The sequence below is a fragment of the Seriola lalandi genome, unplaced genomic scaffold (genome assembly GCF_002814215.2).
Source record: "Seriola lalandi dorsalis isolate HSWRI2012SDOR001 ecotype SW California unplaced genomic scaffold, Sedor1 jcf7180002055008, whole genome shotgun sequence".
NCBI classification, from domain to species: domain Eukaryota; kingdom Metazoa; phylum Chordata; class Actinopteri; order Carangiformes; family Carangidae; genus Seriola; species Seriola lalandi.
This window is the reverse complement of record NW_019525551.1, coordinates 4,228,973-4,253,011: the sequence shown is the minus strand read 5'-3', so window position 1 is coordinate 4,253,011 and position 24,039 is coordinate 4,228,973. Positions and strand designations below refer to the sequence as shown.

Here is a 24,039-nt window from a genome sequence, read left to right as displayed (position 1 = left end):
TTCACATATCTAAAAAAAGGATAGAAATGAAACATGCAGGTATGCATGGACACACACACACACACACACACACTGAAACAGTGAATGACTACAGGCAGAGGTGATTACATAACTCGGCGACAGCAACACATTCTTACATCATATTTCTTGTGTGTCATTCTTCAGGAGACCCATTCAGCTCATTCAGTCTGCCCTCCCCACACACACACACACACACACACACACAAACACACACACAAACACCCTCACACACACACACACTGACAGGGACATCATAGATGTAGACGACAGTACGGTCACTTATTTCCATCTCAGACACACACACTGGACACCACCGCAGGACAGGGGATGAGGCGAGGGTCAGACTACTGATGGCTCGTTGCCTCAGGAGGAAAACAAAAGCAACAACAAATTGTTCTCTTCTGTAAGAGGAGATGAAGATGCTGCAGTTCAGCTCGGAGAGGTAGAGGACAGTTACAGCGCAGCAGAGATCATATGAGGAGCTTCAACCCAGTTTATCAACGCGGTGAAATAAAAAGTGTTTGTTCCCTTTTTAAGAGCTTAGCCCATCCTGGCTTTATGTGTGTGTTGGAATGGTAGGTGTGCAGTTATTATTAGGTGTTTTATCATCTTTTACAGACTGTTGGTTTCATTTTATTAAACTCTTTTAAAGTTCCTATTTCAATTTTATCTAATATCTATATTTTTTTTCATTTTCTGGTGTTAATTTTTCTTGAATTGTTTATTGATTATCTCTGTGTTGGATTATTTATTGTATTAGTTTGTCAGTCACCTAACCTTTGTAAAATACAGTTTCATTATATTTGATTGATCGATATATGATATATGTGCTTTTCTCTTGATAGTAATATGCAATAGATACATACAATATATAAACATTATTAATGATATGCATTTTGTTTTGTTTTCTTAACTGAATGTCGGTGCGTATACCTAATTTTTTAATCCCCATTTTTGCTGAAAATAAATACACTTTTGTTTGGAGTACAACAGCGGGGCCAGCCCTATAAATGCAAATGTGGCTGACCGACTTACTGACTGACTGATCATATTTCCACCATTGGTCACCCGAAAGCCCCGTGACTGAGTTGGAGCTTCCCCATTGGCTGTTGCTCTTTCAAAATGAATTGATGCAAAGAGTTTCTATTAGGGGCGTTTACAGCCTGCAGTGATGGCAACTGAGGCCACCTGTCAAGGAAGTCTCCGTTCAATCTCAGTTCGGTTCACTGAAACCAACTCTTGACTTGGGCTTCAAGTCTGTGTTGCATCTAACCGTTTGCATTTCTGTGGGTAATGCACTTCTTTGTCTCTGCAGCCATGTATATGATCATGTGAACCGCTCAGCTCTTCCTCCGTTCATGCTCAACAAACTGCTGTGTCACGATGATTTGTCTGGAATTTTTGTCAGTTTTACACAACTGACATTAGAGATGGAGAATGAGAGGGGAAAGACTTCCTGTGCACCAGAGGAGGTTTCCATGTTTAGACCAACCACACACTGAGCAGCAAACATGAAATCTTTCATGAGCTGGCTATAGGTTCAATCACTATGTTGTTACAGTAATCAGCAAAAGAGAAGAAAATCAGACATTTATTCACAGGGAAATGTGCCTGATTATTTCTCTAAGCTTCAGTTCAACTCAGGCCTCTTCAGAAAACGAGCTGGGGGCTCACCACTGACATCTTCCCTTTGGGTGAACTGTCCCTTTTCACTACACGCTGTTTACCATCTCAACATGTTTACAGTCTGTCATTAGGCCTGCTGCTGTTTAACTATTCATCTCATTTGGCTGATGGAGACAGTGTACGCTTTCATCAACGTCTCAATCATCATCTGAATGGAACAGAATCTAAAATCCAAATATGAGCCCAAACAGCTTTTCTATAGCAGCTAATATAGTGACTCCCTGCAATACTTTCCCCTTTGCTTTCCGTTATGAGTGTCTAATTGAAATAGCAGAGCACATACTGTGTGAGTGCGTGTGTTTGTTGGTGCATGTGTGTGTGTGTGCGCACACAGTAACGCGGCCTACTTACATCAAAGGTTTTTCCAAGCGGCTTCCCAGAGAGCCGACTATTTCACCCAGTGTACAGAAAGCCTGGCCCAGGAAGTCCTGCATGTGAAAATACAGAGGTTAGGACTGTGCGTCGCAGAGAGAAACATTCATCTACATGTTGCTTCATTTATACATCACGACATACTGTATGTTGTACACCACAATCAATGCATTTCAGTAAAGTGTTTTTCTCTACTTTCGCATCTGTAATCGTGTATCGACTCATTTAATTACCCTGTACATGTAAAGGCACACTAGGGACAAGAGATGAAAATGATCAAAAGCAATAAACTCTCTGTGCAAGCTCTTTGTTAGAGCTGACAATTAGTCAATTAACCACTTAAATTATCAAAAATAGATTTTTACATTTGATGAATCATTTCAGCAAGCTGCCAAACAGACTCTGGTTCCAGCTTTTCAGTTAATCCTTCTTTTTGTCATATGTGCTAATAAACTGAATATTCTTGGGCTTTGGTCTATTAGTCAGATAAAACAAAAGTTGTCATCTTTTTGCTCTGAGAAATTATGATGGGCATGTTTTACAATTTTCCAACATTTTCAAAACAAAATGATTCATTGATTAATGGAGAAAATAACCAGCAGATTAATCTATAGTTAAAATAACTGTTAGTTGCAGTCCTCCTGTTATTTTTCATCACAATATCTTTGTGAATCAAGACAAACAAGGCAGAACTAGTTATGTGATTGGCTGTTGCTTCAGTTTGAATAAGGGATCAGTCATCACAGGTCAACAGGGACACATATAAAAAAGGGGAGAAAGCTGTTCAATTTTATAAAAACATGCAAATTGTCTTTGCTTAATGCATATAATATAAGCACTATAGAGGCGTACACAACACAAAAAAGAAAGTTCCGGTTGTTAGGTATATCAAGTTCTTCCTTGGGCTGCATTCAGTTGAAGTGTTGTAATATTAAATGTTGAATTTTTGGCACTGAACAGCTTCCCTTCTGTTTTCCATGTATATTTTGCACACTGACATGTAAGCACAGCATGCAGAGAGACCCGTGTCCTTGTTGATCACTGTAGGGTGACCACAAGAGAGAAGCCAGTCTGGGGAGGAGGAGCCTTTGGCCAGAAAGAGGAGCAAGGCACAGAGAGGGGAAGGGGTGGGAGAAGTCTGTTTACAACAGGCCTGGACTGATTGTTCATGCACTGATACTGAGGTCTCCCCTACCAGATTGTGTATGGATGTGCATGAGTAAACGCGTGTCTACACGTGTGTGTGTGTGTCTGTGTGTGTGTCTCTGTGTGTGTGTGTGTGTGTGTGTGTGTGTGTGTGTGTGTGTGCGTGTGTAAAAGTGCTTGACAGATGAGCCGTGTTGAGTCCGGCGGGCAGAAAGCTGCTTCAAAGATCTTTGCCGGTGCTGACCAAATTTCTCCCCCAGCCGAGGTCTCAAAACAAAAAGAGATGACAAAAACGCTCTGGCCTTTCCATAAGAATTGTGCTGCTAGCTGCCCCCGCCCAGCGCCTGCTACGTCTCACAAATCTACAGCTAGAGGCTCAGGCGCCTCGAATTAACAGGCTCAGTGGTGGCAGGGAGAAAAAGGTTAGAAGGGTATCTTCGAGTAAAAAAGATCACAGCTGAATTCCACAAGTACAACACTCCCTCTTAAAGTTCCTCTGTTCATCAGGCCTCATGTCTTTGTCCATAAAGTCCCACTGTCCAATCCTTTTGTCAGATAAGAGAAAACAATACTGGATGATTCTGCTTTCTGGGTTATGTTCAGTGACTTTCTACATTATCTGTACATTGCATCAATAATATGGTAAAGGCAAAGAAGAGGCCACTGTGTACAACACTTCATTAAGTTTAGGAAAAGACTGTTGTAACGGTTAATAAAAAGGCAAATATTAATAGCAGGTTTGTGACAAGACGCTGAATGAAAGTCTGATGTGCTACTGTACATGCCTGTTCACCATCTTGAACTCCACACTCTTCCTTTCTGCCTTGCTACATAAAGAGCACGCTACTTTATGTAGTTGGCACTGAACGTTGAAAATGGATGTAAATCGGGAAGTACAGAATCGTCCTGTATGAACGTAATTCCAATGATACTGGACCACCCTCCTCTAGTGCTGCAGCAAACTAAAGGGGAATTCCAGCAGTTATCAAATTAGCTCTGACTTGATTAACTTTTGGTTGTGATACCATTTCACTCACCACACCACCTCTGTTGAAGTGATTAGGGAAACAAAGACAAGAGAGTAAAGTCTGATCGCAGGTAGGACATCCTACAGCTTTCCAAAAATCATCTCAAAAACTTGTTTGTCAGTCCAGCAGAAAGTATTACAGATACAGTGGTCCTGGTCCATAACATTTTACCACACAAAAAATATGAAAATAAAATCCTGGTTGACAAAAAACAGAAATGCTGTGGAAATGGGCACTGTATCACAGGGACAGTACAGCTAGCTCCACTTAAGAGTGTGTTTTCTCCTCCAAACTTCAGATTGCTTCTTTTGAAAAAGGACGTAAAACTGTTGAACACGTCAAAGAAAGAAAATACAGATTCGAGAAAAGCCTGAAAAAGTGAGTCTCACAACCCTTAAGATTTACGGTCAGATCCGTTTGAGGGGTCCCGAACCCCAGGTTGGGAAGCACTGTTTTAAGTCCACGCTCAGTAATGTTCTGAGTTCAAGTCTGGTGCAGTCAAGAGAGTCTTTCTTGCCCCACAACTTTGAACAGTATAATAAAGATGAAACACAAGATACGTATATGCGCTTTTTCTACGTTTCTCTACGTTTAATAAGGGGATTAAAAGTTTGCAGTACAATCCTGACTGCTCTCAAATAGACGTGAGGGAACACAGAGCCAGTTAACTTAATTACTGCCTGCAAACAAAGAAGCTATTTCCCCGCCTGGATTCATTTGCTAATCATCAAGTTTAAAGTAATGAATAAAGACTTTGAAATGAGATTACTGTTTGTAAGAATTATATTGGTGTATTTTACCGCACAAATAAGCACGGGTAAAATAAAGAATTGTGCACAAGGCTGTGACAAGCGTATGTAAGCATGAAAAAGCGACTTCATCTCACAGGAAATGGGACATTCAGCCCTTAATTAGGTTTTACTGTATACTGCACATCTTCCCCTGCAGCCATATCTGCACAAGGTATGCAAACCATATGGCACGGCAAAAACATCTGCTGTGATGGGAGGAAGGAGGCATCTTCAAACGCTGGCACTGAAGCTGCCAAGAGAGATACTGTACTTGTGAGTACTATTTCCATTTTCTGTTATTTATAGCCATGTGACTGGGGATGGACTGTGCCCGAACAATGGAGCCATCACTGTGTGCCAGATCTCCAATCCCACACATCCACAGCAACGACAGGACGCATCCAAGCGTCCTCAGCCTTCACGCTGAGAGTGAGTCGCTGTGCTCACATTGCTCAGTGCTCTTAGTAGAACCCCGGGGGCACACTGGGGTTGGAGCTGAGGAAAATAACTCCGCCTGCAGTTGGAAACGAGTACGAGGCCGGGTAATAGGAAAAGGGGCTGGGTGCGGACATGGAGCCCAGGTTACAGACAGCAGTGAAGCAGGGCACCGCTGAAACTTCTGTCTGAAAGGAAGGTGAAGGATGGGGCTGTAGGGCTGTGAAATCTGACATTGAAATCAAGATGGCGGAAGATCTTAACCAGGAAAGTTCAGTCTAAATAGTGTTTGGGAATAATTCTAACCTGCAATCTATCATCAGCAATGGCAGGAGGGCACGGAGGGTGTTCAGAATTTGCAAAACTGTATTCCCATGACAAAAGAGCATATGCAGCACCAAACAGACATCTGATAAGACATGACAAAGCTGATATAACCTCTTTATTAAAGCCTGTCAGTTATCCGTGATATTTATGCCTTTTAGACTTGAAACAAGCCTGTCAGATTACAGAAGATCTTTCCTTTCCTCTATTTCTCTCTCAAAGTCACTGCTGAATGCCCAAAGCTAAAAATTGTTTTTATTCCAATGTCATCTCTTTGTTAAATCTAGAAAAGCACCTGTTTTAACCAGATGATCAACATACTATCCTTAGACAAGTGCTGATAAGGATTCGTCCATGAGTCAGGTACAGGTTTGAAAAATAGTAAAAGTCTTGAAAAACAATTTTCCAAAGATAACAAACTGAAAAAGTGTCATTAGAACTTATGTTCATTAGTCTCTTATTGCTGTGAACATTTTAGCGTGTAGTGTGCTACATATAGACAATCTTGTCTTTTGTTTGGTCTAGAATTCTGACTCTGCTTTTATACTGGTTAGCTTAGCACAGTGTTAGCTTATTAGGCTTGTCAGGTAAACAGGAGTGGATACTTTGTGATTTGCTAAGATTTATTCAGAGGGAAGGCTGAGTAGTGGCTGTTGGTGAGACTAGTGGAACCAGTTATACAGTGATGATAGTTGGACAACTGAGCAGTTCTGGCTCTCAGATGACGCCGCCTATCGACACAGAGCCAGGTCATGTCACCAAGTATCTGTTCTTTGCTTTAGTGAGGATAGGATTCAGGAATATTTTAAATGTGCAATAGCAGAGAGTGGTAAAAAATTTCTGATATAACTACTAAGTTGTGGAGGTAAGGTTGTAGGCTGGACTTCTGAATGGGCCATGGCATTAAGACGGTTCTGCCTATCAAGCCAGTGGGCCCGGCCCGGCCCGGCCATGGCAGCTGAGCCTAAGCAGATACAATGTAGATTGAAGGCTGGATCAAGCCGCAGAGTATCTGCTCTCTGCGATGGTGAGAGTAGGAGTTAAAAGCAGCTTAAATGGTGAGTGGAATGGTGTCGCCTGTCATGGGGTCTAGCTTATTCGTGAAGGCGTAGCGTGATATCCCCTGCAGGGATTTAGTGACAGGTCAAAATATTATCTCACATGAATCCTGGGTTTCCATAGGAATGCTCATCCAACTTTTGATATATTCAACTGTGTCCCGATATCATAGAAACTGTATGGGATTCTGAGACTTAAGCCTCTTGCTCTACCATTTCCAGCAAACACAATAAGCAGGCAAGTCACAAGCATTTCCCAACTGTGGTGTAAAACTCTTCTGAATACCTGGCATGGGTCAGAAAAATCCTAAATCTTTTCTTGAGGAGAGTTTAAATGCCATCACGATTGCTTTGTTCCTGTTAGGCCACTCTTACCTCTGACATTCAGATTCAAATCAGGCTGCTATTGTACTGGAAGGGTAAACATTTGGCTGTATAATATTTCCATGAATGCATGACTGATTGCTGAACAGCTGAGGTGAAGGAGACACTCACGTGTTTAGAGAGGTTGTCGCTCTTGCAGTCTAAATCGTACCTGCAGAGAAGAGAGAAGAGATGACACATCAGAACCGAGGCCATGTTGGGTTGCAAGGTTTGAGCAGGAAGCCTGTGACTGAAAGGCTGCCAAAACACAAATTAGTAGTCTATGACACAAGCTTCTCTCCTTCATCACCTTCCATTAATGCAAGGCACTTCTCCACTAATCACTGCAAAGAAGCTGTTCAGGTTTAAAGTAGGCTTGTGATTATGACAGCAAAAGCTTTACTGATCTGATTTCATGCATGAGGGTACAACAGTATCAGTGGCCTCGGTATCATTAATGGCTGTCACATGAAAATCTTAGTACTTACACAGAAAATGTTCCACTTTTTAAGTATTGATGTGTTAGTAGCAGTACACAATGGCAATTCTAGCTGGTTCATAATTTGAATTAATTATACAAAGACAGAATAATCAGGGAGATCTATCATCTAAAAATGTTTAAGATACTGCAGTAGGATATGGCATATTATATATTGTACGGCATATTATAATCAGAAAATCAAAGTAGAAACAAAAATCCAGTTAAAGAAAAAAATAGGTGAATTAGAACCAGAAATCATCTTTTTTTCTCCTTTTTGGTCAAAACCTGGCACCTACATCAGCCATACTGCAACTCAGCCACTGACAGGTGGGTTGGGGATTCAGGTGTGTTATGCTAACAGCAGCTATTGTAGCCTTAAGCAGAGTTGAAGAGAAAGCTACATACTGCAGGTCTGGTAAGCTCAATGCTTTCTAACCCCACACCCCCAGACTTTTTCATTCTCAGACTTCAGACCCAACCGACATCGACTCAAGTGACATCACTTGAGGCAATTTATCAAATTTCACACAGCTCCATCTGGAGCCGCAGAATGATTTACACATAGCAGTAGTATGTCATGTGTGAACATTCTTCTCTTGTTCTCCACCAAGTAAACAGTTCTCCACTATAAGAACAAAAGATTTTTCTCTGAAAAGTAAAGGATTTTTGTAGATATATAATATGATTTCCACAGCGGCACAGCTCGGCCGAGTCCAACAAGCTAGATTCCTACAGCTTGTCCATTCACATGTAGGAACATTCCTCCTGAACCATAAGTAGCAGCTATATTGTGCAGACCATATGATCCACTCGCCTCTCTGGAGAGCAATTTATCCAGCTTTATTTACTTCCTGTAACCCGTCACCTTCCTAGGTGTCTCTGGTGTGTGTGTGGTGTGTGTGCAGCAGTGCGTAGTGGAGTGTGTAAATGGGAGATCCTGAGCGTTTCTTTCTACAGACAGCATGCCATGTACGATAAGGCGCCTGCTGACAAAACTGGGAGACACTGTGTGTCACTACAGGAGGGGGTGGGGGACTCCAATACGGAGCTGTTACTAATGTAATTCCATAAGAGCAAGGAAACATGGTGCTGTTACGCAACGAGCCGCCGGCAAAATGCACAGGTGCGCTTCATGTTCTATTCGCCCCGTGCCTCTGTCACTCCCAAATGTTCATAAATGATTCATTTAATCTTATTTAATAATGAGAGACCCAGAGTGAGAGAAAGAGAGACAGAGAGAGACAGAGAGAGAGACAGAAAAACATACTACTGATGTATGTACGATGGATGATTTGGCCGCACATATTCATGCACACACACACACACACACGAGTGTTTGCAGGAGTAGATGTCCCACGGCGCCTCGTGAGTGCACATTTGTTGTGTGTGACTGAATGAGTGTGAGTTTATGTGGATGACATCACTGCATCGGCACTGGGCCAGACAGGATTTCTCTTGGTCCTGTGCTGTCTGTCTTGCGGGGAGGGGGGAGGGGGCTGCTCAGAGCTCCGTTTGAACTGAGCAATGATGACTAATGATGGCACACAAACAAACAGGGCCGGAGAGGAAGGCAAACAACAGACGACAGTGAACTGACACTTGAGCTCCATTTCCTAATAGTTTCATGAAACCTTCACAAGGCCTTTATACCTTCACACGAGACGCTCGATGTTTCATTAGCATATTTGGCTCTGTCACAGATTTTCCTGAACTTGGCATTTTACCAAAAATACTGCTATAAAAAGAAGGGAATGATGTACTTCCAATTTTTAGGGCAAGTATCAGTTTCTTTGGAGTTTCCCTGTTTCATTGTAATGTATTGTAATGAATATTTACATGTGGAATATGGATTTTTTTTTTTAAATTAATGATACATAAGGAATCATTGTTGAATAGTAGAACATTTTAGTCATTTTCAGAGTTCATTTTCATGCATAATAATGGTCAAATACTCAACGGTTCAAATGTAAATGATCCATTTGTTGCTTGAGATACATTTTAAATCCATGTTGGTTGTCTGTGTCGGTCATAGGTTTAATTACAGGAAATTACAGGAAATCATGGCTGGGCATCAGAATTAGATCTCAGAGTTTTCGATTGTGCTTATTACTGCAAAGAAGTTTTCACCCGTGTCTGTTTGTTGGTTTCTTTGTTTGTTTGTCAGTAGGATTGTGCAAAAACTACTGAACCGATTGGCACCAAATATGGTGAAGGGTTGGAGCACAGGCCGGGGACTAACACTTTAAATGTTGGTCTCCATCTGAATAAAGGGGCAAATCCATAAATTTCTTATTACTTTCCTTAACACTGCAACAATTCCATCAGTATCTCAGGAATTAATGTCTGATGTAAAATGAGTGTTGAGATGTTTGACTTGGTGTTATTCAGTGTAGAGCCACATAATAATCTGGGTCTGACGGACATGTGTAGGATTGTTTGGCCTTGCTGGAGGTATGCATTCTGTTCAGTGACATTCTTGTTGATTCTGGTTCTTATTGAATCCAAGATCTATTCTCAGGAATATTATTTTGCCAAGGAAAGAAAGCAAAATATGGCTAAACCAAAAACACACTTTTATTTTCAGCAGATTTTGATTGCATTGGAGTAGTTTGAAATAAATGACGAGGTACAGTAATTGTGATTCCTTCTGGTTTAAAGATGAAATGCATATTAGCTTTTTTTACATTTGTTTTTTTGATTTTTAAGCATTGACTGATTCTGAGGTACCATGACTTTAACTCCAACAACACTGTAAATGTAGGAAATGCTTCTTTGCAAAACAGCTGTGTCTTCTAATGCATGAAATTACAGTCCACTGTATTGTGCACACTACAATGTACATGTGCATGACTGGTGAGATACATTTTGTTTCCTAAAATTGATATTTAAAAAAAAATAAAAAAATCACACTTTAACCTGAGTTTCAACTCAGGACTTCTTGATTTCCAACTGTAGAGGAAATATCTTCAATCCACTGAAATAAATGAAATAAATACAGCTAGATCCCTCTTTTACTCACACTCTCCACACTTGATTAGACAACCAACCACCCGATGTGTTTGAGTGTGTGTGTGGGGGGGTTCTACCGGCTTCAGTGAGCATCACAAATTTCAATTCTACCCAAAAAAAGAAAAAAGAAAAAGCTAAGAGGAGCCCTGAACATGGCCAGCAGTGAGATGAGGGTTAACAGGATTTCCAGGCATGGATAGTAGCAGAGGAAGCGAAGTGTGTCGTGGCTTTGGGGTCTTCGGGTAAGGAGAGCGTGGGATGGTTCAGCAGCAGCTATACTGGTGGTTTGCGGGCAGCTCAGCATTGTCTATGGATGTTGTGAAGGGATGTGAAGCACTGAGTTGAAGTGAGGGAGGTTGAGGTAATGAAGGGTTGCAGGAGCTGCAGGAGCTATAGTGTAAAGACTTCCAGACCTCAGGACAGAGGCTGAGGAGAGCGCGAGTAACCACTGGTTACATGTGTTGTGTGTACGTGTGCGTGTGTGTGTGTGTGTATGTGTGTGCATGCATGTTAAAGCTCGACATGAGTACAAAAGAATGTCTGAGAAGCAAAGTGTAAATGTGTGTTCTGAGGGCAGGCATGCATGTGTGTGTGTGTGTGAGTGTGTGTGTGTGTGTGTGTGTGTGTGTGTGTGTGTGTGTGTGGCAGCCATGTCCTCGCTGCGAGTGATTGTAGGCCCATCAGCCCATAAGACACTAACGGGGCCCGATGCACACCCACAAGCCATTTGGGGAGTTGGACTAGTTGAGTGCGTACACACACACACACACACACACACACACACACACACACACACACACACACGCACACACACATACTCTGGCAAATATGCACTACATTCCACTAGCACGAGGGAATGGGAATATACAGACGTATGGTAAAACAAACAATCCAGTATCACATTAATATTATTATTCATACTTGCCTTGCCGAGCACAAAATCTCAACAGCCATGCTCACGTAGACAGAAATGAAAACACACACACACATCATTAAAAAAACAAATGTCCAAACACACATACGCTCAGATTCACACACTAACATCATACGCACACATCACACTTTCATCCAAAAAACAACCTGAACACAACTAAATGTATATACACACACTTTATCTGACAGACTGAGCATACAACCTAAATACACACACACAATCAAACAGCTAGCATCTCTCCTTGACCTTCACTGCAACCTCCCACAGTTTGTAAGCAGCATGTGCCCCTGCTGACAGGCCAACAAGTAAACAAACAAAGAGCCGTTCCATATTTCATGAGCTATCATGGGAAAATACAGTGAATATGCGTGAGGCTGGAACACAATAGAGAAAAATCCTGATTATCATAATCACTTGGACAGGTCGACTTTTAGTGCTACATGAGGAGATTTGACTTTTTTTTTTTAAAAACTTTTAACAGCAACATGACTCACAACACAGGTGTATCTGATGTGTTCAGGATACGATGTAAATATTTTATTATTCTCTGCAATAAATACTTTTTTATCAGACACCAGGAAATCTGTCCGTCTCAACACACCTGAATCTAATGAACCAATCACAGCAACCTTCTAATTCTACATCAATCACATTACCTGCCAGTTCACTCACCTTCCTACTAATGAGCATGGCTGCTTCAGTGATTCGGGAGCTTAGCAACAACTTCATATTATTATGAAATTTACACAAGCTTTATACAGTCTATACTGTGATGTCTTCAGCAGATAAGACATAATTAAGATTCTGATTTGAAAAATGTTATACAAATAAATTATAAATAACCCATAAAATGTTATGTTTGTTGTTTAGGTGTTGATCTATTTTCATACCTACTACCCTGTTTCAAATATATATTTATGCTTACATTTGTTTAGCATTGTTGTCTTTGTTTAGCTGCATGGTAAAACTGGTATTTTACTGTATATTTGCTCTCAGCACTGTGTACAAGATACTGTGGGGGCCAGATTTGGCTCAGGAGCCACTATTTACAACTCCTAATTTATTTACTTTGTTTGCACGATTCAACTTTTCAAAAATACATAAATGTAATTAGTTTGTAAAGTCATCAGCAGTTTATTGTTGAATTACTAAAATTTCTGTCATGTTTGATATGATACATAAAAATATGTTTATAAAACAATTAATCGATTAAAAAAATAAGTTTTCATTTTCAGTTGTATTCTATCATATTCCAACTTCAGCATCAGCTGAGTAATGTCCAGTCATTCTTCAACTTATTGCCATTTGCTGCTGCAGCTCTCTCCACCACCACATCCTCCTTCTTACTGTATGTCCTAGTTATGACATGAGATTTAGGACATTGCTGAGATTAAGATTTAATGTTCATGTCCTCGTTAAGGTGGAATTCACAAAATGCTCATTGCTGCTCAGATTCTTTGAGAGTTTCTTCAGGAAGTCAAATAGCAAAAATCTAACGGTTAACCTAACTATTTGCTGTAAATGGTCAATTCCTTGACGTATTTGACTCTTTGTGTTGCCTCATACAACACAAACTCAGACAAGGAGGAATCTTCTTAATGTTACATACAAATATACACTCTTGAACCACTTTATTTGGAACACCATATTTATATTTGGTAGGGTCTCTCTTTGCTCTCAAACAGCCTCAGGTCTTCGTGTCATGGATTTCATAAGATGTTGGAAACTTTCCTCTGAGACTCTGCTCCATGTTGACATGACTGCATCACATCATTTCTGCAGATTTGTCAGCTGCACATTCATGCTGCCAATCTCCTGTTCTGAAGTTCACTGAACTCATTGTCATGTTCATGAAACCAGTTTGATACAACTTTTGATTTGACACATGGAGCATTATTATGCTGGACGTAGCCATTACAAGATGGCAAACTGTGGCCATAAAGGGATGAACATGGTCAGCAACAATACTTTGAGAGGCTGTAGCATTCAAATGATGATTGATTGTTATTAAGGGGTGCAAAGGGTGCCAAGAAAACATTCCCCACACCATAACACCACCAGCAGCAGCCTGGACTGCTGACACAAGGCAGGTTTGGGTCATACTGTTGACACCAAACTCTGACCCTATCATCTGCTGCCTCAGCAGAAATCCAGATTCATCAAACCAGACTACATTTTTCCAGCCTTCATCTGTCCACGATTCATGAGTAGAGAATATGATGGGGACTTGAAATGAGCTGTGAGGGACACCAGAGGTGCTTGGTTTCCACTGTAGCAGCTGAAGAATCTCTGGTTTGAACAGAGCAGCTTCTTTTTGAGACGTAAGGACTGAGAAAACTCTGTGCTGACCCAGAGATACCCAGAGCTTAAGGCAGTTAATTAAAATTGTATGATCAACTGTGTCAAAAGCCGCACTTAGGTCTAAAAGGATTAAGACAAAGCAGTCTCCTGCATCTGCTGTTCAAAGGAGGTCATTTGTTTCATGAGTTTTTTTCTGCACTGCGTAACACCTGAAAACATTATTCAAATTTATTCAAAAAATTGAAAAAAAAGTGTAATAAAAAAACACAATTTACAAAAATGTAGAAAAAAACGACAGAGATAGGAGTTGATTGATTATTCCATTAACATAATACTGTCAGGACATACTTGTCTTTTCAGTGGTGAAATGTGATGATTATCATCCATTTTCAGAATTGCTCAAAATGCCGAGTGTATAATTCACTGTGGGACATTCTGGCCTTGGTTTGTCTCAAAGCATTGTATGAATGAGATGAATTCACATGGAAATGCTGGTGAAAAAGTGGCACGAAAACTTGTCTTTTATTTAAAGGGGAGAAGACGTACATCTCCCTCTGCACAGACCATGAATATTTCAGTCTTAACTCTGCTCCACACTGAGCAGCACTCTCACCCACGCCTACACAACACACAAAAATACACAACAACAAATACACACTCAACAACACGCATAAATCAATTGTTAACTCACAGGTCAAAGCGTAGATTCTGCCTCTCCTCAAAGAAGTAGTCCAGGATGAATTTGCGAACAAAGTCAGGGTTGAGGGTGTTGTCTATGACTTCTGTCCTGCCAAACTAGGAAAGAAGTGAGACAGGGGATACTTGGTTAATGACTGCCATCAATATTCATTCAACTAACTAAAAACTGAGTGACCAGAAGTAGAGAAACCCCTGTAATACAATCCAGGCAACAACAGTTATTTAATAAAAATACTCAAATTCCTCACATTGTAAACATTCTAACATTGTCATTTTTTAGATCATGCTTAATATATAATAATTTTACATGCTAAATGTTAGCATGTAAGCATTCAGCGCAAAGCAGAGCTGATCCCAAGTTCACCTAAGGCCAACAGCTTAGAGTACAGAAGGAGATCTGAGGTTGACGATGAAAAGCTGAGTCTGACGAGCTGAGTTTGAGATGTACTAAAACGGCCAGAGGATAAACCATTATGATGCAGGTAACAATAGAGTGTTTCCTCAGGCAAAACTTTTCTCTCCATTTTTCATCCATCCAGCAATTTTGTTTCTAGAGCTACAGCTACTCAGGGGTAGTATGTTTTGTAATTGTCATGTAATCATTTCATGTGCTCTATAAATCACTCACTTAAAATAGAAAAGCTGCATACATTATAACATGATTGAAGCTTGTAGTAGTTCACATTAGAGGTCTTCATGGGTCCCAGACCTGGACCTTGGACCAGATCCAAAAAGAACCCATAGTATACCTACCCAACCCCAGTGTGTTTAAATAAATAAAGACTTGGTGCCTGATTGACAAAATTTACAACATGAGAGCTGCTATTTGAATTGTGAGATTATGTTTCTCTTGTTCATTGTGTTTCACTACTAAAAACATTGGGCCTTATTCACCAACCATTCTTAAGAAGAGATTTCTTACTTAAACCCACTTACACACTTTTTACAAAGATTCTGACATTCACCAATGTTTTCTTATTTGGGATTTGTTCTTACGTAAGAACAGAATCTACACACACCCAAGCATACTCTTATGCACATTTTAGTGCTGACATGTTTGAGCAAAATAACTGGTTATTGCGTTTTCTTCGGTTCTACAGTTATATAATTATGTAATAATTATAAATAATATTATATTATTTAAATTACAATAATACTTTTCGATCGTTTACTTATACTAATTAGGGTCAACTGGCACACACTTTCAATTCATGAGGAGATTGGTATTCATCAATCTAAGAACACAGGTGCGCACAATTCTGCAGTTTAAGAACACGTTCATGAATCTTTTCTTAAGGACTTTCTTAAGAACAACTTAAGAAAGAATTTAAGAAAATACTTAAGATATTGGTGAATGAGGCCCAATGCTTGAAAATATACAATAAATATGATTCAGACAACTCGGGTCCTGGCTTGGGTCGCAATCAATAGGAAATTAATTTACTTTTGTCACACAAACATGTTAACATGAATCACCCAGGAGATGATACAGTAACAGCAATAGACATAACTACACCTCCTGGAAAGGAATGTTAAGTTACTGGGCACATAACAAGTAAACACAGCAACAAAAGTGAGCTGTGTTAGCTGTGATAAATTCAAACTAACACACTGATCCAACAGGCCGAACCTGAAGCATTTCCAAGGACAAAAAAAAAAAGAAAAAAAAGGCCAGCCTCTCAAAATCTCACTGCAGTCCTTCAATATGACTTTTCTGAAATGTTGCACTGCTTGCCATTTAAGCTCCTTGGAAGCATTCACTTCCCCCCCCCCACCCCACCACCACCACCACCACCCCACCCCACACTCACCTCTCTCCATTCCCTGTTGGCTATTCCTTGAGTGTAGAGCACACAAACTGTTGAATTAGAAACAAGGGAGGGGAGAGAAACAGGGGAGGGTTAAAGTGATTGACTGATTAACAGTGAACAAATAATGCAGAGAAGTCAGCTGAGAGCGTGTTCTTTCCACAGACAACATGAGAGGAAAGCTCTCTAATTAAATGTCACTAGAACTTTGCTGGCAGCATAATGATATTTCAGAGAGGCAGAGAGGAGGGAGGGACAGGGAGGATGGGATGGGGTTAGTGGATGTTTGTGTGGGTGGAGGAAAGTCCTCCTTATTGACATTCGAGCATATCCGTCTTGGAGTGTTTTTTGATGACGGATCACTAGCGACAAGAGAGGAAGGTAATCAGCTGGCACTAAAATGACATTTCATTTGCATTCTAGCAGCCGTTACTGTATTCACACACGCCTGTCACATGGCAGCGACTCACAACTCTGAAATGCCCGGGGACTGGACATTTGCAAATCTGCTGTAATTGGTTAAATGTTTGTATAATGAAACAGTGAGTAGTTTTAGGATATTTTTTGTCATTAGCTAATAAAATATGTCATTATGTTTTGGTGCGTCTTATCTCTGTTCTTACTTCTTCTGCTGACTCAGGTCTCTCTAGGGATCAAGAGAGATCTCGATCTCAATGAGTTTACCTATCTAAATTAGGGTTACACTATGTATGTCTGTTTAGTAGGGGTGTAGCAGTGCAGAAAAGTAACATTTCAGTACATACATGTTAATTAACTGTTCTTTATGTTTTCGGTACAGTGAAAAAAAAAACATGAAAAACATTAAATTTCTATTAATTTATTTGTAAATAAACGTGTAATTGTAAACTTGTAGCCCAGTGACAGACTGGCTATGGTTAAGGCTAGATTATATTAATTTAGATCACAACGCAACATCCTGTACCAAACAGCACGGCACAAATACATGTACTGTTCCCTCCCTACAGTTTAGTAAACTGGGTTTTGTAGTACTAATAACAGCCGCTTGCACCAGTAGTTTTGTATTCAGACTTCAGTCAAGTTATAACATAGTGCAAGTCTTTACAGAGCAGTGATTTACTCATCAGTAAGTTAAAACAGGGCACATGACCCTTGTGAATAAAGCATAGAAAATAAATAAGTAAAAATTAGTAAGTAATTACAACAGGTGGCACCACAGAAATTCGTTTGTACAGATAACTCGTTCTTTACATACATTCACTGCCAGGTGTAAATATAGCGTAGCTAACTGAACCAACTCACAAAGCTAACGTTAGCTTGTTACTATATAACCCATTTAGATTGAAGGGGTAAAAGACATAGTGGAAAATATGGTTAATATACAGTATCTGCCATAACTCATTATCAAAATGCTGTTAATAATGATGTAAACTTGGCAAATTTGAAATCACATTTCACAAAAAAATGAAACAATATTCCTCAATTTACAACTTGTAATTCTAATAAAGTAAGACAAGCTAACTGACTAGGTTAGCTAGCTTCTCCTTTAACTCTCATCAATTAAGCAAATAATATTTTGTTCAACTTAAAGGAACTGAAGCAGTGAACAGTTTGTGCACGGTTGGTGATGCACAAAGCCTGGGTCCCACCGCTCAGCTCCAGTAAAACACCACCACGGGAGATGAACTGGACTCACTGGGGTTCGAGTAAAACTTGCATCGTTTTTTTGGCATTGTATGTTGTGGCATGTAATTGGCTGGTATAAGGCTTTGTGTTAATTAATAGCCTAGATGTATGAAACAAATCATATCTACAGTAATGTCTACATTAGCAGTGTAAGCACTGCAAATTCCTCCATAGTGACATTCAGTCGTATTTTTCTGATGGGGCACTAGAGTGTATTTAATGTTGGGACAGTGGAATTTACAAGTCCCTTGTTCAATATTCACATTGTATTGAATTCTGAGTCAGTTGTGAAGAAAATACTAGACATTAAATGTTAGACACAATGCATGATTGTGCGGCACTGTTGTAGTGAGTGGTGAATGATTTCAAACACAATGTTTGATGTAAATGTAATTAGATGTCCATATGACTAGTGTCAAGCTAAACACAGAGCGCTGAAGCTCAACCCTGTTGAGTGAAAGCTATTTTGATTACGTGCTGCCTTACAGGGTTTGAAAGCTTATAAATCTATTTCAAAAAGGTGAAACTATTTAAAGTAACATCAAAGCTCTAAAATAAAGCGGACACACTCTGTTCAGAACTACATAAAAAACAGAACTTGAGTTGAGCTTGTGACATCTGATTATGAAGGCAACAACTTCTACTGCACTGACATACATTATCATTAATTACAGCTCTAATTAATTGTAAATTTATGCCTGAGTTAGTGTATGAGCTACCACCAACTGATGAAATGACTTTTATTTTTTTAATTTAATCATGGACTCGTTAACGGTTGTGACTGTGAGTGAAAATCATCCTTGGTTTCAGAATCACCAGGCCTATCTGATGAATTCCTGACATTTCATCTTTTAGAATGAATCTCAGGTTGCGCCCAGATACATTATATGATTACTAATATTATGTAAAAACTGATGTTTTCTTCCGACTTCCAGCTATGTTGTAAATGTCACTGTTCTTGAGCGCAACACAAACAACAGGCATTCTGATTCCCCTGCGTCTGGTCTGGTGGCAGAACAGCTCAAACTTGCCATGTTTTGGGAGACTGTCAGTCTGGATGGTGTATACGTTGCACTGTGGATGATGTGCAGTGGGTTGGGGCTCAGCTGGTCGAATATACGGTCGTCCTTTAATCTTGCCACAAAGCGTCAGATAACACATGGTCTCTGCATTATTGTGCAAGGGAAAAAGCTATTTATCAATCACACACCCGTAAATAGCGATGCTCCTCGCATCCATACAGGCGCCCTTTCAACTCCTCCTATTCATCAGGCTGATGATGAGGGCAGGAACTTGACAATAGCACCGCTAACACCATCTCTGCTCTGAATGTAGGAGATACTGACGGTGCATACTTTGATAATGTGCCTGTCTGCTTAATGCCTTTTTCCAATCTGCTGAAGCACACTGATCAAAGCACATCCACATTCACACACATGTATAAACACACACAAACATGCACAAAACAGAAACACTGGATTGTTGTCCAGTTTTATAAGCTAATATGAATATGGTACATGAGCCTGCCTGAGGCCCTGGATGTGTGCACTTTTTGCATGTGTGTGTGGCTCTGCTGAGGCGATCTAATGCTGTGTGACTGGGGCCAGTGCTGTCAGCAGAGCAGAGACATGGACGCAGCACAAGTGCCTCCTTGCATAAACGTTGGGGCGGGCAGGGATGCTCATCCTCCTCTCCCACCGTCTGACACTTAAAGGTCCAATCGGCGATTTGTGGAGCTCATCAATTATGGGTTCACACACACCAACCAATGCTAAAAACACCACTGTGTTCGCTGTACAGCACCCAGGTGGCAGAGTGCTGAATATTTAGGAAATGAAACAAGGTGATGCTGGAAAAACTGCATGTTAACCAAACCCTGGAAAAGTAGAGGGTAAAAATAAAATATAAATATGTTTCAACTTTATCATTTCAGCATAACTCAGAGTATTTTCCTCCCATCATGGTTATTTTTAGAGGGCTTTTAACCGACAGGACTGTCACAGTCTGTTACAGAAAACAAAGCAGGAACGACGGATGAAAACAGCAAGGAACTACTTCACAATCTTCCAGCTCGTCTGTGCACGTGTGCCTGAGTATGTGAGTATAAGAGGACCTGTTCTCAGCATCTAGTGAGGCTGGGTTTTATTTTCAGTTATCAACAATATGGCTGATAGGCAAATCTCTTTCATTATACAAATCAAAAAAGCTGCAGTTCTCAAATTCTAAATGTCAAAACACAAGCAGCCAAACATGAACTTCAATCAGAAACTACTGATTACTACTGAGGATCAGACTAGATGATATATATATTTTTTTTTTTAGATAGTCACAGTATCAGATGTGACGATGATCACAGAGTCATAATCTCTCACTGTGCCTTGGTAATGATATTGATCATAGCTTGCACTCTTTCATAACTTGCGTAATGTACATAGGTGATTGTGAAGATATGACTGAGGGTTTCCGTAAGATTTAATTACAATTACAATTTAATTACAACTGTTTTGTCTAATAAGATGTTACGCAGCCAACTGCCACTAGCTGGGGCTGCAGACAGCAGTCCACTCAGGTGTTGGAAACCAGCAACAGTATTTTCATTTAGAAAATGAAAATAAGGTTGTATGTAGGCTGTGTCAGAATAAGCCGGTATATAACCACTCGATAGGCTTGGGCGATATCCAAGATTTAATATCCTGCCCACATATGGCGATGTACAATATTACTGCAATATTTGGGCTGGAAAATAATTGTTATGTTATTGTATTTTATGTTTCAGGTATAAGTGACAGCAATTCACAGTTTTATTTGTCACGTGCCAAGGTACAATGTACTGTAAGCAAAGCTGTGAAATGAAGGCTGGACTCAGCAGGAGGGCGGACTGTTCAAAACTGTAAAAATATTCTGACCTAATGAGGAATATTGCATACGGTGGGAAATATTTCACGATATTCAATATTATCGAATTTCAGCTCCAGCCTACCACTCAACTACAGCAATGTGTAACTACATTCAGCACAGGTATGTGGGCGTTAACCTGCAAGGTAAGAAGGCTGCTGGCACTGGCACTGCTAACATTAGCCACACTCGAAACCACTATGACATCGTTTACACGCTGTGATCCCACTCAGTTTGTCTATTGAGGAGTCGAATAGTCAAGATTTTAATTTCCATTTAATCGACAGGGGAATTAGTCATGAGGAACATCCATCGTCGATACATCGAGGGGTTTCACACGTCCTGCCTTGGTTGTCTTCCACCATGATACACGACAGCTGTTGTGCCCGACACTAATTCTGTCGATTATCTGGTTGATATTGTGAAGTCTGATCCTGGCATTTCTAAACAAGATTATGAATCTGATTCAGACCGTGCCAGTTTTTGGTACTTGACAGTTTGATAGCCCTAGTATAATGTTGCCTTCTCTTTACAAGGAAAAACGCCTTTAGTCAGACACTTTACATTTCTTTATCGGACAAATTACTGTTAGATTCCACATTGAGCCTTTAAAAACCACTGGACCAGTTGCCAAAATGAACTCCTGCTGTCAAGGGAGTGAGGAGTGTGTATGTGTGAATGTGTGTGTTTGTGTGTCCTTTAATCTGTAGGAGGGAAGTGGCTGGTTTGTGTGTGAGGATGATCTGGCTTTCCTCACTCACGTTGGGAGCGGAGAACAGTGACGAATACGACCCCTGACATATGCAAATGTCTACTAATTCACATTAGCAAGGCAGAGCATGTGTGTGTGTGTGTGTGTGTGTGTGTGTGTGTGTGTGTGTGTGTGTGTCCGTGTGTGTGTGTCCATGTATGTGTGTCCATGTGTTTGCCCAGTTTAAATCTGCCTGAATATGGTGGATGTTTGTCTGTGGATATTTGTGTTTGTCTCCAGAATTGAAGGTGCTGAGAGCTGGTGTGTGTGTGTGTGTGTGTGTGTGTGTGTGTGTGTGTGTGTGTGTGTGTGAGTGTGTGTGTGTGTGTGTCAGGAGGTGAGCTTACTTGGATCAGACTTGGAGAACGTGTCTCTGTCCAGGAGATTTCTGAAAAACAAGAAAACAAAGAGACACATTGACATAAAAATTAATTGCACAGCTGTCCCACTTCAACAAAGAAAGTGAGAACTAGAAAGTTATTACATCATTAAACCTTGCCTAATTAGCTCTCTCACTACACTGGCAACTTGTTTACCCATAATCCTCCCCTGACTTGATTAACAAAAGCTATTTCATCCAGTCACTGCAGCAACATTAAACAGACTATAAAATTGAGCTTAAAGTGGGGCCCATTTATATTTCAAACATACAGAGAAAACAGCAGAAGAGACGACCTATTTTTCACTTTTTTGCACTCCCTGGGTGCCGGCAACAACAGTGGAAGCTGCCATCAAATTTACATGACATTCTGGTCTTCGCTCTTTGCATGGGGATGGATAAATGCACCGAAGAGTCCCACTGCAGAGCAGATGCTCGGCGCCACTGAGGTGCTCCACGGTTAAACAGCTCTGAAGGAATTAAATATGCACACAAATACGACAAGCCACAGCTGCCTGAGACTCGAGAAGAAAGAAACTAAGGAGCAGCCCGGGCTCTGGAAAGGGGAGACCCGGCCTGTTACGTCAGCACTGGTGGGCCTTTGTGGTTTTAACTGTGTCATTTGCTTACAGTGTCCAGGTCTCAGGGGGAGGTAGCCAGAAGGACAGGGACAAGCCCGACAACACCCAAAGGGACAGAAGTGAACCTTCACTTACTCAGCTTGTACTCCTGCCAAATCCTACATTAAAACCACATAAAGCTTTCATAGCACTAACCCAAAAAGACTAAATAATATGAGTGGCATGGCCATCAGCAGCAAGTCCAGCGGGATGATGCATTATCTAAAATCCAGTCTTGTAGAACTACTGAAAGCATTTTACAGCACATCTGAAGGTAATACAGACATAAGAGCTAAAACTATACTCATATAAAACTGATCTTGATTTAATCCATCAACTACACCACAACCACCAGCTTCACAAAAATACCATAGAGTTGAGTTATAATGTCTCTGAAACAGTGTCTATAATAAGTGACCAGAGCTGTTATCTGTGTCCTTCTCAGCATGTATGCATTTACTGTCCTTCATTCTCATTCGTCCTCTGAAACCTACTGTAGAGTCGCCTGTAAGTGAAAGAGTACTTCACCAATTCAAGGACTATTCCCAGAGTCAGGGGACTTGCAAAAGACAATTAAAAAGTATTTTCCTGTGTAGTTGAACAAGAGGTCCCTTCCCTTTTAGTAACTGCATGCTTGTTTAAAATCCCTGGCTACTACCCATGATGCATAGCAGCTGTTCCCTGGGCCCTCTCCTCACACTCATGCTCAGTTCTTTCAGAGGCAGTCCTGGCCAACAGAGATATCCTAAATAAAAACACACTATTGTGACAATAAATCATGTGCAAAGTCCTGATAATGAGAGATTGTTTCTTGGGGGAAACTTTCAGTTCATCCTGTGAATATGAGTGTGATGAAAAAAAAAACAAAAACAACTTATCGTATAATTGTATCGAGAACATTTCACAACAGGTTCTTACTTCTTTCCAAAATGACCCAAGTGAATATGTATATCTCACGTCTGTACTGACAAGATAACTTAATTGCAGCGCTATAACATATATAACGGTATAACGGTATCGTAGGTCGTACATAGGTTGCACATTTGAACAAATACCAATAGTGTTGCTCTTGTGGTGAAGACAGTCTCACATTTTATTTAGACACACAATACTTTAATACAGTAAGGATCTTCCTCATGTCTTTTTGAGGAGCAGGAGGAAGGTGCTGTCATGTACACAAACTGATGCACACACCAACTCACAACCTTACCAACGTCATACCTGATGACGGATACAGAAGTCATATTTTGGTTTGCATCACACTGAGCATATT

At 40.4% G+C, this 24,039-nt stretch overlaps 1 protein-coding gene across 1 annotated transcript in view; it reads right to left on the bottom strand.

Moving 5' to 3' along the window:
• LOC111647747 (copine-8-like) overlaps positions 1 to 24,039 on the bottom strand; it is a 64,887-nt gene that overhangs the window by 28,522 nt on the left and 12,326 nt on the right. Inside the window, exons 2-6 of the mRNA XM_023397401.2 lie at positions 22,115 to 22,155; positions 16,460 to 16,506; positions 14,641 to 14,744; positions 7,357 to 7,396; positions 2,059 to 2,135 (exon numbers count right to left, since the gene is read on the bottom strand). Coding sequence (XP_023253169.2) covers positions 2,059 to 2,135; positions 7,357 to 7,396; positions 14,641 to 14,744; positions 16,460 to 16,506; positions 22,115 to 22,155 — 309 coding nt within the window. The remainder of the gene's footprint in view (positions 1 to 2,058; positions 2,136 to 7,356; positions 7,397 to 14,640; positions 14,745 to 16,459; positions 16,507 to 22,114; positions 22,156 to 24,039) is intronic.